The sequence below is a fragment of the Protomyctophum parallelum genome, assembly GCF_964188405.1.
Source record: "Protomyctophum parallelum genome assembly, chromosome: 16".
Classification (NCBI taxonomy): Eukaryota; Metazoa; Chordata; class Actinopteri; order Myctophiformes; family Myctophidae; genus Protomyctophum; species Protomyctophum parallelum.
In genome coordinates, this window is record NC_139711.1 from 3,815,419 (window position 1) to 3,829,217 (window position 13,799).

General features: G+C 43.8%; 1 protein-coding gene across 1 annotated transcript in view; it reads right to left on the minus strand.

Annotated features, from left to right (window-relative positions):
- tenm1 (teneurin transmembrane protein 1) overlaps window positions 1-13,799 on the minus strand; it is a gene marked incomplete at both ends in the record, with an annotated part of 340,279 nt that overhangs the window by 83,356 nt on the left and 243,124 nt on the right. Inside the window, 1 exon segment of the mRNA XM_083785749.1 lies at window positions 11,698-11,852. Within this exon segment, the coding sequence (XP_083641875.1) occupies window positions 11,698-11,852 (155 nt within the window).

Sequence of the window (13,799 nt, forward strand, 5' to 3'; positions counted from 1 at the left end):
TCTCCTTTACCGTTCAAAAAATAAACAAAACAACACTGTATGTGGCAGAGCCCCTCGCCTCTGGAGTCATCTCCCTATCCATGTTTGAGAATATCTGTGGCTTTGGTACTGTCATCCAGTCATTGTTGTTCTGTGTGTGCACGTGTGCGTGCGTGTGTGTGTGTGTGTGTGTGACCCGTGCGTGCGCATATACTGTACAGTATTTCTATCTACGAGTGGGTAAGTGTACTGTATATGCACACATTGTGCTCCTTTGTATTAATTTTGTGATAGTGTAACATTTTGCCTGGCTTTTCTATACTGTACATGTTTTGACCTTTTTTTTTACATTCTTTAACTGTATATTCCTTTGGTGGTGCAACCGCTCCTATAGACAGCTATGTGTGTCCCTGCCTGGGTCTCTGGCTGAGCACCAAATAGAGTTTGGTTGGTTTTCACAACCAAGTGTCACTGTTGCGCGCGCACACGCACACACACACACACACACACACACACACACACACACACACACACACACACACACACACACACACACACACACACACACACACACAGGGCGCAGCAGTACAGTACGATACAGTACAGTACGGCACAGTATGGTAGCGTATGGTACAGTACAGTATGCTAAAGTAACTACAGTACAGTACAGCACATTACAATATGGTAAAGTACAGTACAGTACGTTTGTTTTGTAAAGTTTTTCCTATTTTAAAATACATACGTGTGTGTGTGTGTGTGTGTGTGTGTGTGTGTGTGTGTGTGTGTGTGTGTGTGTGTGTGTGTGTGTGTGTGTGTGTGTGTGTGTGTGTGTGTGTGTGTGTGCGTGCGTGCGTGCGTCACAGTGCGTGCGTGCATTAAAACGTTCGACAATATTGCCATTGTCTGTTGGTGCACAAATGTTATGTGGACCATGTAACAACAGCTGTTTGACTGTTGAATACAGTATAAGAAAATACATGGAACAGCATCGTTTTCTCCGCCATATCATCATTGCCATGCATGTTTCTTGTTAATGACTGTATTAATAACCATAAAGTAATGGCCTAGTCCTTACATAATAGTTTAGCAGAGACTGAAGTGGGACAGGCTGTGCCCATGCACTGCCCAGTGCCTGGCTGTGTCTTGTGTGTCAGCGGGCAGCGCAGGCAGCGGTGTATATGCGCTAAACGCATGCATGTTAATTAATTAATTGGCTGAGTCTGTGTAGGGCCTTTTGATTTGGTGAAGCTCCAGGGCCTTGAGACGGGTTGATCCGTCACTGTGCGTGCGTGCGTGCGTCACAGTGCGTCACAGTGCATGCGTGTGTGCAGCAGCTGCCTCTGCATGCCTCTGTCCATGGTGCTGAATAAGCACATAATATCAGCCAGCAGCGTGGTCACAACAATCCATTCAACATAGCATTACTCCACCATAAAGCTTACAGTGTTTCTTTCAAAAGGTCCAAATGGTCTGCCCTGCAGAGCCTATACTTCTACACAACACTGTTCCAGGACCATGGAGAGCACTCGCTCTGGTCTTCCACATAGCTGTGGTTCAGTCAGATATAGCTCACGCATAGATTGAACCAATATTTTATAATCATGAAATGATATAATAATATAGAGAATGAGATTGAAGTGTGAATACAATTATTTTATCTTGGCGTTCAGGCTCGGCTCCATTTTTAGCCCTGCTCAGCACCAAGTATAGGCTCATTAACCCTCTTATGGCTGCCCTTAATAACATCTTATTGTGCATTGGGCCAGCTTTGGCGACTTTAGAAAGATGTGTGATATGACCACAATGTCACGAAATGTCTCATTTTAAAGCTGCAAGTCTCTACTTTACACCGAAAATTATTAATTAAAGAATTATGTTTCTAGCATGTTCCATCGTTTACTTATAAGCATTTTATACACCTTGGTTTCACTTTTCACTGGTGTACTAAAATGCTTATAAGTAAACGATGGAACATGCTAGAAAAAATTTTTCGGTGTAAAGTAGAGACTTGCAGCTTTAAAATGAGACATTTGTGACATTGTGGTCATATCTCACATTTTTCGATTGCCATTCAAAAAGTCGCCAAAGCTGGCCAAAGGCCCATTTCTTAATTCGTCATTTTAATGCCAATAGAAAGATCCGCGATATGCAAACTATGGATCTTTCTCACTGGGCATTGCTAGTGTAATATCCAGTATTGCCACCAGATGGCGGGAACGCACCATTATGCTGATTTTGACCAAATAGACGAATCTGGCGAAGTCACTTCCGGTTCAAAGATCGTAAACATCCGGTTGTAGTTTGACCCTGAGTCACTAGCTTAGCTGTCCGGGATGCTAAGCTACCATCGTCTTTTTCATAACTAAGTCAAATTAAGCTCTAATCAAGCCCAAAACATCCCAAAATATCGCATTTTACGCAGAAATGCACAGGAAGACTGCGCGTGTGCACGATCGCGCATGCACGATCGCGGATTTCCGCCGGTTTTTGGTAGATTACATAAAAAAAAAAAGTCTAAAAGTTGCTACATTTTGTAATAATAAGACGTACTGACGTAAAACTCTTGTCACTGTCTAGAGGGGACAGGCTTTTCTCATGTGTAAAACTCTTGTCACTGTTTAGAGGGGACAGGCTTTTCTCCCGTGTAAAACTCTTGTCGCACTCTTTACAGGGGAACGGTCTCTCCCCAGTGTGGAAACGCTAGTGTGCCGACAGGTTACGAAACTGACTGAAACTCTCTCCACACTGTTCGCAGAGGAAAAGGTTTTTCTCCCGTCTGGAGACACATGGTGTCTCTTAAGATTGTTCAAGTCATTGAAGCTCTTGTCGAAATGTTTACAATGGAAAGTTTTTTCACCAGAGTGGAGACGCTGGTGTGTCTTCAGGCTACTTACTTACGATAAATTATAACTCTTGTCACACCGTTTACATTGGAAGGGTATTTCTCCAGTGTGGAGAAGCTGGTGTTTCTTTTAATGACTTAAGTCATTGAAGGTCTTGTCACAGTGTTCATAGATGTGGATGTTGTGCCACACACTCCATATTGTAAACTTTAGTTTGCACTGTTCTGGTTGCTGCTCTACAATGGATAAGCATGATTCAGTTGCTCTCTCTCCAACACACACACACACACACATCCATGTGTAGAGAAGTACCATAGAGATCCAGCTATCAGCTGTCTCACACACTGTGAGACAGCGCTATGTTAATTTGTCCTCCAACACCACCACCAAGGCCAGAACAGACGCGGGGGAAAATAACTGCAGAATGTAGACGGGGGAGGAGAGTAAACGGATAACGGATTCACTCACTGAATTCCTTGCTAACCTTTAGGATGCTGTTATCATACGTGGATGTATACAGTTACTGAAGTTGTTGTCCAACAATCTTTGAACAAATGTTCAGTTGTTGCAGCGGTTGTGACAACTGAACATTTGTTCAAAGATTGTTGGACAACAACTTAACTGATGGTAACGTCAGAACCTTACCAGCCTGCAGGAGAGTTGATAGTGCGATTAGCGCAAAAGCAGGTCTATCGATCTCTGCGACAAGCATATCAACATTATGAAGGACTAGACCTGTGCCGGCCAGGCACCGGCCTACTTGGGGAACGATGCAAGTTGGGGAACAACCAACTTGTGTTTCTGGTTGCTGCTCTACAATGAATATTAAGCATGATTTAGTTGCACATCAATTCTAACACAAGGCATAAGAATAGGGTAGCGATTACAAGCGGCCAAATGAGATTTCTGGCATCTCCCTTAGAGATAGGGTGATAAGTTCAGTCTCTCACGCGCGCACGCGCGCGCACACACACACACACACGCACGCGCACTGCACACACACACAGGGATCAGTGTGCTGATTGATGATTCTTGGGATGAATTGGTAAATAAATGGATCTTGTTATATTGCCACTGACACGTCCAATTATAGGCTGTGTCAAATGAGAGGGGAGATGCTTTGAGTGTGAAATCTCATTAGGAGAGACACGGAGAGAGATCCATCAAAACAAGGGAGGCACGGCTCACCTCTGGTGTCTTGTCCTCGAGCCTCCAGCACACATCGGCCTCATTCTCCTCTTTTTATTATTGTTAATGTTAACCCATTCTGACCTGAGATCAGATTCATACGAGGTTTCCGCCGGACACACACTGGTCCTGATGAACCCATTCTGACCTGAGATCAGATTCTAAAAAATGCCAGTCGTTCTTCGATTTTTTCAAAAATAGCAGACCTACAAGCTCGTATCGCGCCACTCGGTGGCGCGATATGAGCTTGTAGATCTGCTATTTTTCAATAGATAAAGCATAACATGATGCTAACACCAAAATGGGTGCCCGGTCAGAATGGGTTAATGTTAAAGGACAACTTTAGTTTTTTTCAACCGCAAGGTTTTATAGGTTGTCATTAGAGAAACTAAAATATGAGTGTTATTTTTGAGTGGTGCAACCACTCCAAGGAACAGCAATGTCTGTGTCCGCCTATATGTATGTGACGTTAATGAGCACCAGTATGACTATTAGTACCAGTAGGGGCGCTGTTGTGCCAGAAACAGAGAGAGAGAGAGATAGTGCTGCACTGTTGCCTGCTAATGAGAGAGAGAGAGGGGGGAGAGAGGGGAGTTGCACCACTCAGTTCACACAGGTGTGATTTTTGAATTATTTAAGGGAGCTCCAGACCCCCAGGAACGCGCCCAGGGGGCTGGGCCGGTTCCGCCGTGCCGCCCGCGTCCGAAACAGTTGAGAAATGACAGAGTTACCGTGTGCCGGTCCCTCTACTGTACCCTCTACTGTACTGTCACTGTACTGTACTGGCACACCCGAATATATACAGTTAAAATGTGCGTGTGCGTTTGTGTGTGTTGGGCTGCGCACAGGTGGTGAAAAACGACCATGCTGTTTTCGTGCTCATACCCAGCCAGGCAGACACCCACCCACCCACACACATATCTCCGTAAGGGAGTGGTTGCACCACTAAAAAATGTACCGTGGTTGAAAAAAAACGAAAGTTGTCCTTTAAGTCTGCACTTGTTATTAATAATGTTATTATTATTGGGATAAATACTAGTTGTGTTGTTCATAACAGCCATGACACAGTGGCTGGCATTGTTTTACCTCTCAGTCCGTTTTGGGAGTTTACAGTAGGGGCTATATTTGCCATTTTTAAATAGCTGATCTACAAGCTCACAACGTGTACTGTAGATGGTGATCGGCTAGTTGAACTATTTTAAAATTATTTTCAAAATAGTAAAAAAAAATGGCAAATAAGTTTAGGGATAAGGGATAAGGGTGGCGCAAGATCTAGCCCTATAGCTGAATATGAGTGGCCCCAGGAAATGAATCCCAATGCATTTTGCCCATAGGCATTTCTTAAAGGGATTGTGACATTAAAAAAAAGGTTTTGGAATTGTTCTTGTTTTTTTTAGGTTTTCTAATCTCAATTGCACCCAAAAAACATGAACTTTTAACATTCAGTAGATTTTCTGTGATCTGGGGTTTTCTGGCTCAAACAGGTGCTCTGATTTGCCGGCAGTAAGTGACATCACTTACTGCAAATCCCATATATGTCAATGGGATTTGCCAGCGGATGTCACTGTTTCACTGTGTTGCCTGTTTTCATTGTAGCTCAAAAGGCCCAAAAAACCCCAAAGAAAACTTCAGACCACAGAAACTCCACTGAATGTTCAAAGTTCAGGTTTTTTGGGTGTAATTGAGGTCATAAAACCTAAAAGAAAAAAGAAAAAGAAAAAGAAATGAAAATGAATGTCATAAAACCTTTAAAGTATTTATTTAAAGACGGTTACGCCGCGGACAAAGCCAACTCGGATCGTGACAAATCATGACAATGAACACTATGTTTTTGGCCGATCAAATAATGTATAAGAATAAAAACAAAACAAATGATTTTGTCTCCTGCCTTTATTTTTCTTCTTTCTAATGATTTGATCGGCCCCAAAATATTGTGTTCATTGTCATGATTTGTCACGATCCGAGTTGGCTTTGTCCGCGGCGTAAACCGTCTTTAAATACTTTATGAAAAGCCTATGGGAAAAATGCATTGCGATTCATTTCCTGGGCCACTCGAACAGTGTATGCTCAGTTATGCTCCATACTGTAGCATGGCCTTCAGATATCAGTTATGCTCCATACTGTAGCATGGGCTTCAGATATCAGTTATGCTCCATACTGTAGCATGGGCTTCAGATATCAGTTATGCTCCATACTGTAGCATGGGCTTCAGATATCAGTTATGCTCCATACTGTATAGCATGGGCTTCAAATCTCAACTTTAGAACGTAACGAACCCCGACTGTTGATCGATGTCATGTTTGCAATATGCTACATGTTGTTTACTAGTATGCACATAGATGCTAAGTATGCTATTTTGATCATGGGTATTCTATTGTATAATGCCGTCAACCAACGGCTGCTGGGGGGGTCAGAGTTGTTTTCCGCCGTGTGTAGTAGGGAGCAGAGGGGTGCAGGGGAGGTGGGCAAACAACTGTGGAATATAAAGTATTGAAAAGGTATTGAAAATGGAAATACTATATGTAAGTCAAATAGAAGTACCTACAAATTGTAAAAAAAAAAAAAAAAAAAAACAGGGGTGCAGATAGCATTTTATAACTGGGGGAGACATATTTGGGGGCTATCTGCGAGCGCAAAGCACGCGCGAGTTTTGCGTGTTTTTTTAGCGGATTTCATGGCAAAACACTGCCAACACAGCAAAACACATGCAGCCACGGTACATGGCTCCTCATGAAACTGAGGGGGGTCGAATTCAACCAATGCAATGGTTGTGCTCGTCTCTCTCAGCTTAACTCACTGCAGCAGAACTGTTTGTCTACGGACATAAGCGTTCCAATATTGACACCGGGCGCAGCGCTATAGCACATAACAGCAAACACAGATGGAATGCAGACATGCGTGTTAACAGATGCACACGCGGGATGCTGACAGGCAACACACAGATGGATTGGGTTTAAAAGAACAACAACACCTCTGGGTGCTCACATGGACCACAGTGCAACGGACCGAAACACAGACGCACATAAAAACTTTACAACGTATGATTAATTAGCAGGCTCTCTCAATAGTGGAGGATATTAATGACACGATCGTTCACTTTATGGTACAAGCACCAAATTTGGTACACAAGTGCTTCAGAACCTACTCTCTCAGAAAAGTACGTTGTCCACTTGAAAAAACTAAATGGCCACCATTTTTCAAGATGGCCGCCAAATGAAAAGGGCCTTTTGTGGCGGTTCTGGACAACCGTTGTAATCCACGTAACTCGAGAACCGTTCACCCCACCGACTTCAAATTCGACACACACGTTCCACACACCCACAGGGAGTGCAGTGCCCGGTCTCGAGTCCAGAACCGCCACAAAAGGCCATTTTCATTTGGCGGCCATCTTGAAAAATGGTGTCCATTTTGTTTTTTCAAGAGGACAACGTACTTTTCTGAGAGAGTAGGTTCCGAAGCACTCGTGTGCCAATTTTGGTGCTTGTACCATAAAGTGAACGATTCTCATGAAATATTGACTTAATATCCTCCACTACAACCAGACCGACTTAAAATAAGCAAGGTAAACACGTACTGTACATTAAGTATGCCTCAGTAGACTAGGATCACAAGCAAACCAAGAACCCAAATTAATTAATTAATTAAAAAACGTTATTCCGAACAATTTAACAAAAAAGTCTAAGAATTAAAATAATTGCAATATAGAACAAATACAAATAATATTCCCAAAAACAAAAAACAACAAACTAAAAATAATTTAGCTGGGGGCCACCTGGAACCTCCTCAGGGACCACTGGTGGTCCCCGGACCACTGGTTCAGAACCACTGCTTTTCAAGTGGTGCAAACCACTTCCTTAAGTGAGTATGTGTGTGGGTGCCTGCCTGCCTGGCTGGCTGGGTAGGTAGGTAGGTATGAGCACGAAAACAGCATGGTTATTTTTCACCACCTGTGCGCAACCTAACACACACACAAACATGCACATATTAACTGTATATATGGTGATTTCAAGTGTGCCAGTACAGTACAGTGACAGTACAGTACAGTAGAGGGTACAGTAGAGGGACCCCACATGGTAACTCTGTCATTTCTCAACCGTTTCGGACGCGGGGCGGCTCGTGGGTCTGGAACCACCCCCCCTCGGGGACCCCCACACGGAGTTGCAGCACTTACTTCACATGGGTGTGATTTTTAAGTTTTAAATACTCTTATCAACATGGGAGAATGCTTGCTTTATTGCAAATGCCACACACACACACACACTCCCAGACGAGAGCCCCCCGCCTCTCTCTCTCTCCTGCAAGCACGCAGGGTCGCACGCACAGTGTCAGGCTGTCAGCATTAGCATGGTCTGTGTAGCATCAAGCTTTCACAACTGACTGCCTATATTTGTCAACCAAAACTGCCAAGAGTTTTGCTTTTGCTTTTGCCCAAAGAGCTTCTGATCTAACACATTGTGGAGCAAATTAATGAATAACGAGCCCAACGGAGGGCCGGCATTCAGCCTATAGCTGACGAGTGCTCACTGCTCACACAGCTCAGCTGCCCAGCCCGTTAAAAGGACATTGCGTTGACGCACGCGATTAACGCGTTAACAAAATCATTAAGGCTGTCAAAGTTATGTAGTGTTATAACAATAACAACCTATGAATTGCATTGTTATGGCGGTTTTCTATGCACTACGTGCCTACTCAAAGCGCTTACAATTACAATTCATTCATACCTACTGCAGCCTACTGCAGCCTATAATCTGTTGTGCAGTCAAATTGAACGTGCAATATACCAAACACAATCTATAGCCTACGTAAGAAGTGTCATGAATCCAACCATGATGTTCTGGATCAGCAGCAGAGCTGTTGAGACCGAAGAAGCCATGGAGCTTTGTGACACGTCAGTCCAGACAGATTGTACACTCGTACAATAACAAAAACATGCTTTTAGCTGTGACTTTGTCCTTTTCATTGTATATAACGGCAGAACTCCTTCTCTTTTATAATTTCTATCCCACGATTTTGTAACCCATTTTTCACCCCTGTGTCAATTATCTAATGTGATCCTGGGCTGTACACACACCCTCCGCCAACCTGGGGAGAGCAACGGACTTGAACTCATGCTTCCTTCATGCCTGAGTGTCCTGAGTGGCAGAGCTCCTTCTCATGACGTATACACTCAAAGATTGGATTTTGTCTCTGATTCTGTCTCTGTTCATTTGGCTTCAAATATTTCCATTGCGTTTACCATCACCATCCTCTCCGATTTGGGAACTATCAAGGATATACCAGGCAAACAACTGCTTTGATACTTTCTAAGTCAGGATTCCGACCACACCACACACACGAGCACGCTCTTGTTCTTCAATGACACACACACACACACACACACACACACACACACACACACACACACACCCACACACACACACACACACACACACACACACACACACACACACACACACACACACAGGCAGAACTTCAGTCTTAGTATTACCGGATCTCAGTGCAGCAATCAATACAGTTGACCACAACATATTACTAGACTAAAAACTGAGTGTGATATTCTGCACAGTACTAACTTAGCCTGGATCATACTTACAGGACAGGGATTACCTACTTTGTGTCTATACTGTAGGTAATTAAACATTTGAGTAGAAAAAGATTACAGTGCAGAGTGCCCCCAGGCTCCATTGTGGGGCCTCTTCTGTTCAACATCTACATGCTCCCACTGGCTCAGATTATGGAAAAACAACACAATATGTCTCCATAATTATGCAGACAACAAACACATTACATAACCATATCACCGGGGGACTGTGGTCCAATACGAGCACTGAGCAAATGCCCTGAACAAATCAACGAGTGCATGTGCCAGAATTTTCTCCAGATAAACAAAGACAAAATTGTTTTTGGGATCCAAGGAAAAATAATGAAAAGTCACAGTGCTCAGCTTTAATCTTTTTTTCCCCCACCCTAAAACATGATCATCGGGTATTATTATGATATAAGAAGGATTTTTTCTTTTTCTTTTTTCTTTGAAAATAGTGTACCGTATTTGATTAAATGTAATCTTTATGTTTACATGCCCAAGTTCATTAACCCATTCTGACCGGGCACCCATTTTGGTGTCAGCATCATGTTATGCTTTAAGCTATTGAAAAATAGCAGATCTACAAGCTCATATCGCGCCACCGAGTGGCGCGATACGAGCTTGTAGGTCTGCTATTTTTTGAAAAATCGAGGAACGACTGACATTTTTTAGAATCTGATCTCAGGTCAGAATGGGTCAATCAGACCAATGTGTGTCCAGTGGAAAACCTGGTATGAATCTGATCTCAGGTCAGAATGGATTAAGTATGCCTGGTTTGCCTGGTGCCAGTTCACCTGAACTGAAGCCACACTCACAGCTGTTGTTGTATGATAAAGGGGGAGGACTTAGGGGAGGGGATGATATTGTGATGTCACTATATCACAGTTTTTTCATTGGCACGTTTAACTGACAAGGTTTCAGCCTCCAGGAAGAAACCCTAAATGCAAAGAGAAGACATCATTACACGTATAACAACCACACCAAGGGGTCTAATGAAGTATACTGTCAACTCATAAACATATGTAAAAAAAATCACGGCACTGCATCTTTAAAAAGTCAGTAGACTTGACTACTGTTGTGGTGTGTTTACAGCTCTCCATAAATAAATAAAAAGCACACCGGTGTGAACCAAGTGGTGCAACTCCCGTCGTCCAGCAGGTGGCAGCCATGTCACATACTTCTCTCGTTCCAATGTCACACATGCGCACATCACTCATGCTCACCCAACACAGGTCACAGGTACCTACCTACACAAACACGTACACGGCTACACGGACATTGCAAGCTGGATGTAGAAGTGGTTGCACCACTTAATGAACCAGACAGCTGTGATTCAGAACGCGACCGCTCAAGTCTGCCGTTCTCATATTTGCACTGACTATAGCTTGCAAAATAATCTATTTCAAAATACTACTGTTGGTTTATAAAGCATTGACCGGTTTAAGGCCAAAATACATTTGTGATCTTGTGATACGGTACATCATGAGCACACACACACACACACACGCACGCACACACACACACACACACACACACGCACGCACGCACACGCACACACACACACACGAGATGAACAAAAAATAATTGTGGCTTGGAGGTGCTTAAATAAACAAAGAAAGGCATTTGCATTCAGAAGATTGCCATGGTCAAGGTCCAACAGCTCTGACAAAAGTTCTCAGCTCTACACGGCCTCAATCAGATTAATACGTTTAATAATGTATTGCAGCTGGCAGTCTGCCCTTTTTTCTTCTCTTCTTATTATGCGCATATTACACACATACATTAGGCTAATGCCAAATACATTATTTGTTTCTCGGAACAGGGCGGACTGGCACAAAAACAGGGATCCGTCTCTCCAAATAAAAACTAAATATAAATGAATTCAGTCGTTATATCCTTTGCGTCTGTATGTGTTGTTACATTCATTATCCCTCATTATCCCCTGTTATACCTCCGGACCTATAGCTGATGCACCCCCCCGACGCCAAGTCTCGTTGTATTTGGCCAAATACGATAATCATAAAAATATGATTATTGGGCAAATAATCAGAGAATGTCACTGCACTGAGAGACATGCAGCTGCTGTGTACCAATCAAGCTTACCTGGCTGATGTCCATGCGCGAATCGCAGCTCAGCGGCTGGGTCGCCATCAGCCCGTTGGCGCCGATCACGGTCGAGAGCACGCCCCTCTCGTTGATCTTCTGGATGGTGGTCCCGTCCACGAAGTAAACCACTCCTCTTTTATCCACTGCTATGCCTGAGAGAGCGAGAGAGAGAGAGAGAGAGAGAGAGAGGGAACGAGGTTACGAGGTTAGTGGCATTAAAGTAAAAAATTGAGCTATAGGACAGTGCAGGCAGGGAGATATAGAACAAGTTTTACAGATAACGGAGGGGCGACAGGGAAAAGGAGACGGAGTATAACCCATTCTGACCGGGCACCCATTTTGGTGTCAGCATCATGTTATGCTTTAGCCATTTAAAAATAGCAGATCTACAAGCTCATATCGCGCCACCGAGTGGCGCGATACGAGCTTGTAGGTCTGCTATTTTTGAAAAAATCGAAGAACGACTGACATTTTTAGAATCTGATCTCAGGTCAGAATGGGTTCATCAGACCAGTGTGTGTCCGGCGGAAACCTCGTATGAATCTGATCTCAGGTCAGAATGGGATAAGAGAAAGTATGATAGGGGGGACAGTGAAGCACGGGGCTGCGAGCGGGGTAGAGAGAGAGCACAGTGACTCCTCCGTTTAGGCATTCCGCTCAGCAGCAGCCCTCCGTCTTATCAAAGGCTCTGCACCACCAGAAACGCAATTATGCCTCCATCCCGCATCAGGCCACTAAAGGGATTAGAACAATGCAACTGCAGGGAAGAAGTTATTTGTCACATTAGATGAGAGAGCAGCCGTGTCGCTGTGAACTTCTGACACTTCCACGTCCGCGTCGTATTAACCCATTCTGACCTGAGATCAGATTCATACGAAGGTTTCCGCCGGACACACACTGGTCTGATGAACCCATTCTGACCTGAGATCAGATTCTAGAAATGTCAGTCGCTCTTCGATTTTTTTCAAAAATAGCAGACCTACAAGCTCGTATCGCGCCACTCGGTGGCGCGATATGAGCTTGTAGATCTGCTATTTTTAAATAGCTAAAGCATAACATGATGCTGACACCAAAATGGGTGACCGGTCAGAATGGGTTAAGGCACGCACACACACGCGTGATGTGGATGCCTGCATATACATATATATATATATATATATGCAGCTGTGTGCATATGGTATTTTGTGTGCGCACGCCTGCACTGCAGTATTTATTCACTGGTGCACGCACTCACACACGCACGTGCGCGCACGCACGCATACGCGCACACTCGCACGCACACACGCACAGTGTGGGTAGCAATTTATCACAATGTAGAAATGAAGGTTACAAGTAAAAGTCCTATGTTCACCCATTTACTAAAGGAAAAAGAACAAAAATGATTGCCAGCCAATTACAGCACCAAATGTAAAAGTATCAAAGAATAGGATCATTATGAAGGGGGGAATAGGCCAGTGGCACTAGGACAGTGTGTGCAATACTATCACAGTTTGACGCAGTCTGATGTACCGACGTTCAATGAAAAACGACGACGGAATGTTTCTTTTGGCCTAAAGGTGTTACCATTTTTCAAACAGTTTGTGACAGTTTGTTATTAGGATTCCTTTTTTCCTCCCCCCCCCAAAAACACATTTCCGCGTCGTTCGGCCCGGCTGACCTGATGTCTGCTTGCTATGCTTCAAAGGGTCGCTCGTTGCCATGGTAATCGACACCAACACCTATATATATATATATATATATATACTGTACAGTTTGTTATATCAATTTCCGAAAACAGCTTGGGAAATAACCCATAACATTATTATCTCTGCTAGACGGATACCTTTTCACCGATATGTCTGTCTGTGTGACTGTGCACGGCTACTGTACCTATTCCTACAGTAGGCTGATCAGCATCAGATTTCTTGTGCACCCTGCACAGGCAAGGCCAAGGACCTCAATTTCCGAATACTTACCGAATCGGTCAACTTCTCATGCAATGTCTGTGAATTGCAGAACCATCATCCCTGATTGGCTAGTGGTATAGCCTATACCACTAGCCAATCAGGTGCCTGTCCGTCCAAGCTTATAGTACACCTGCATGCTGGGGTTAAGACCTA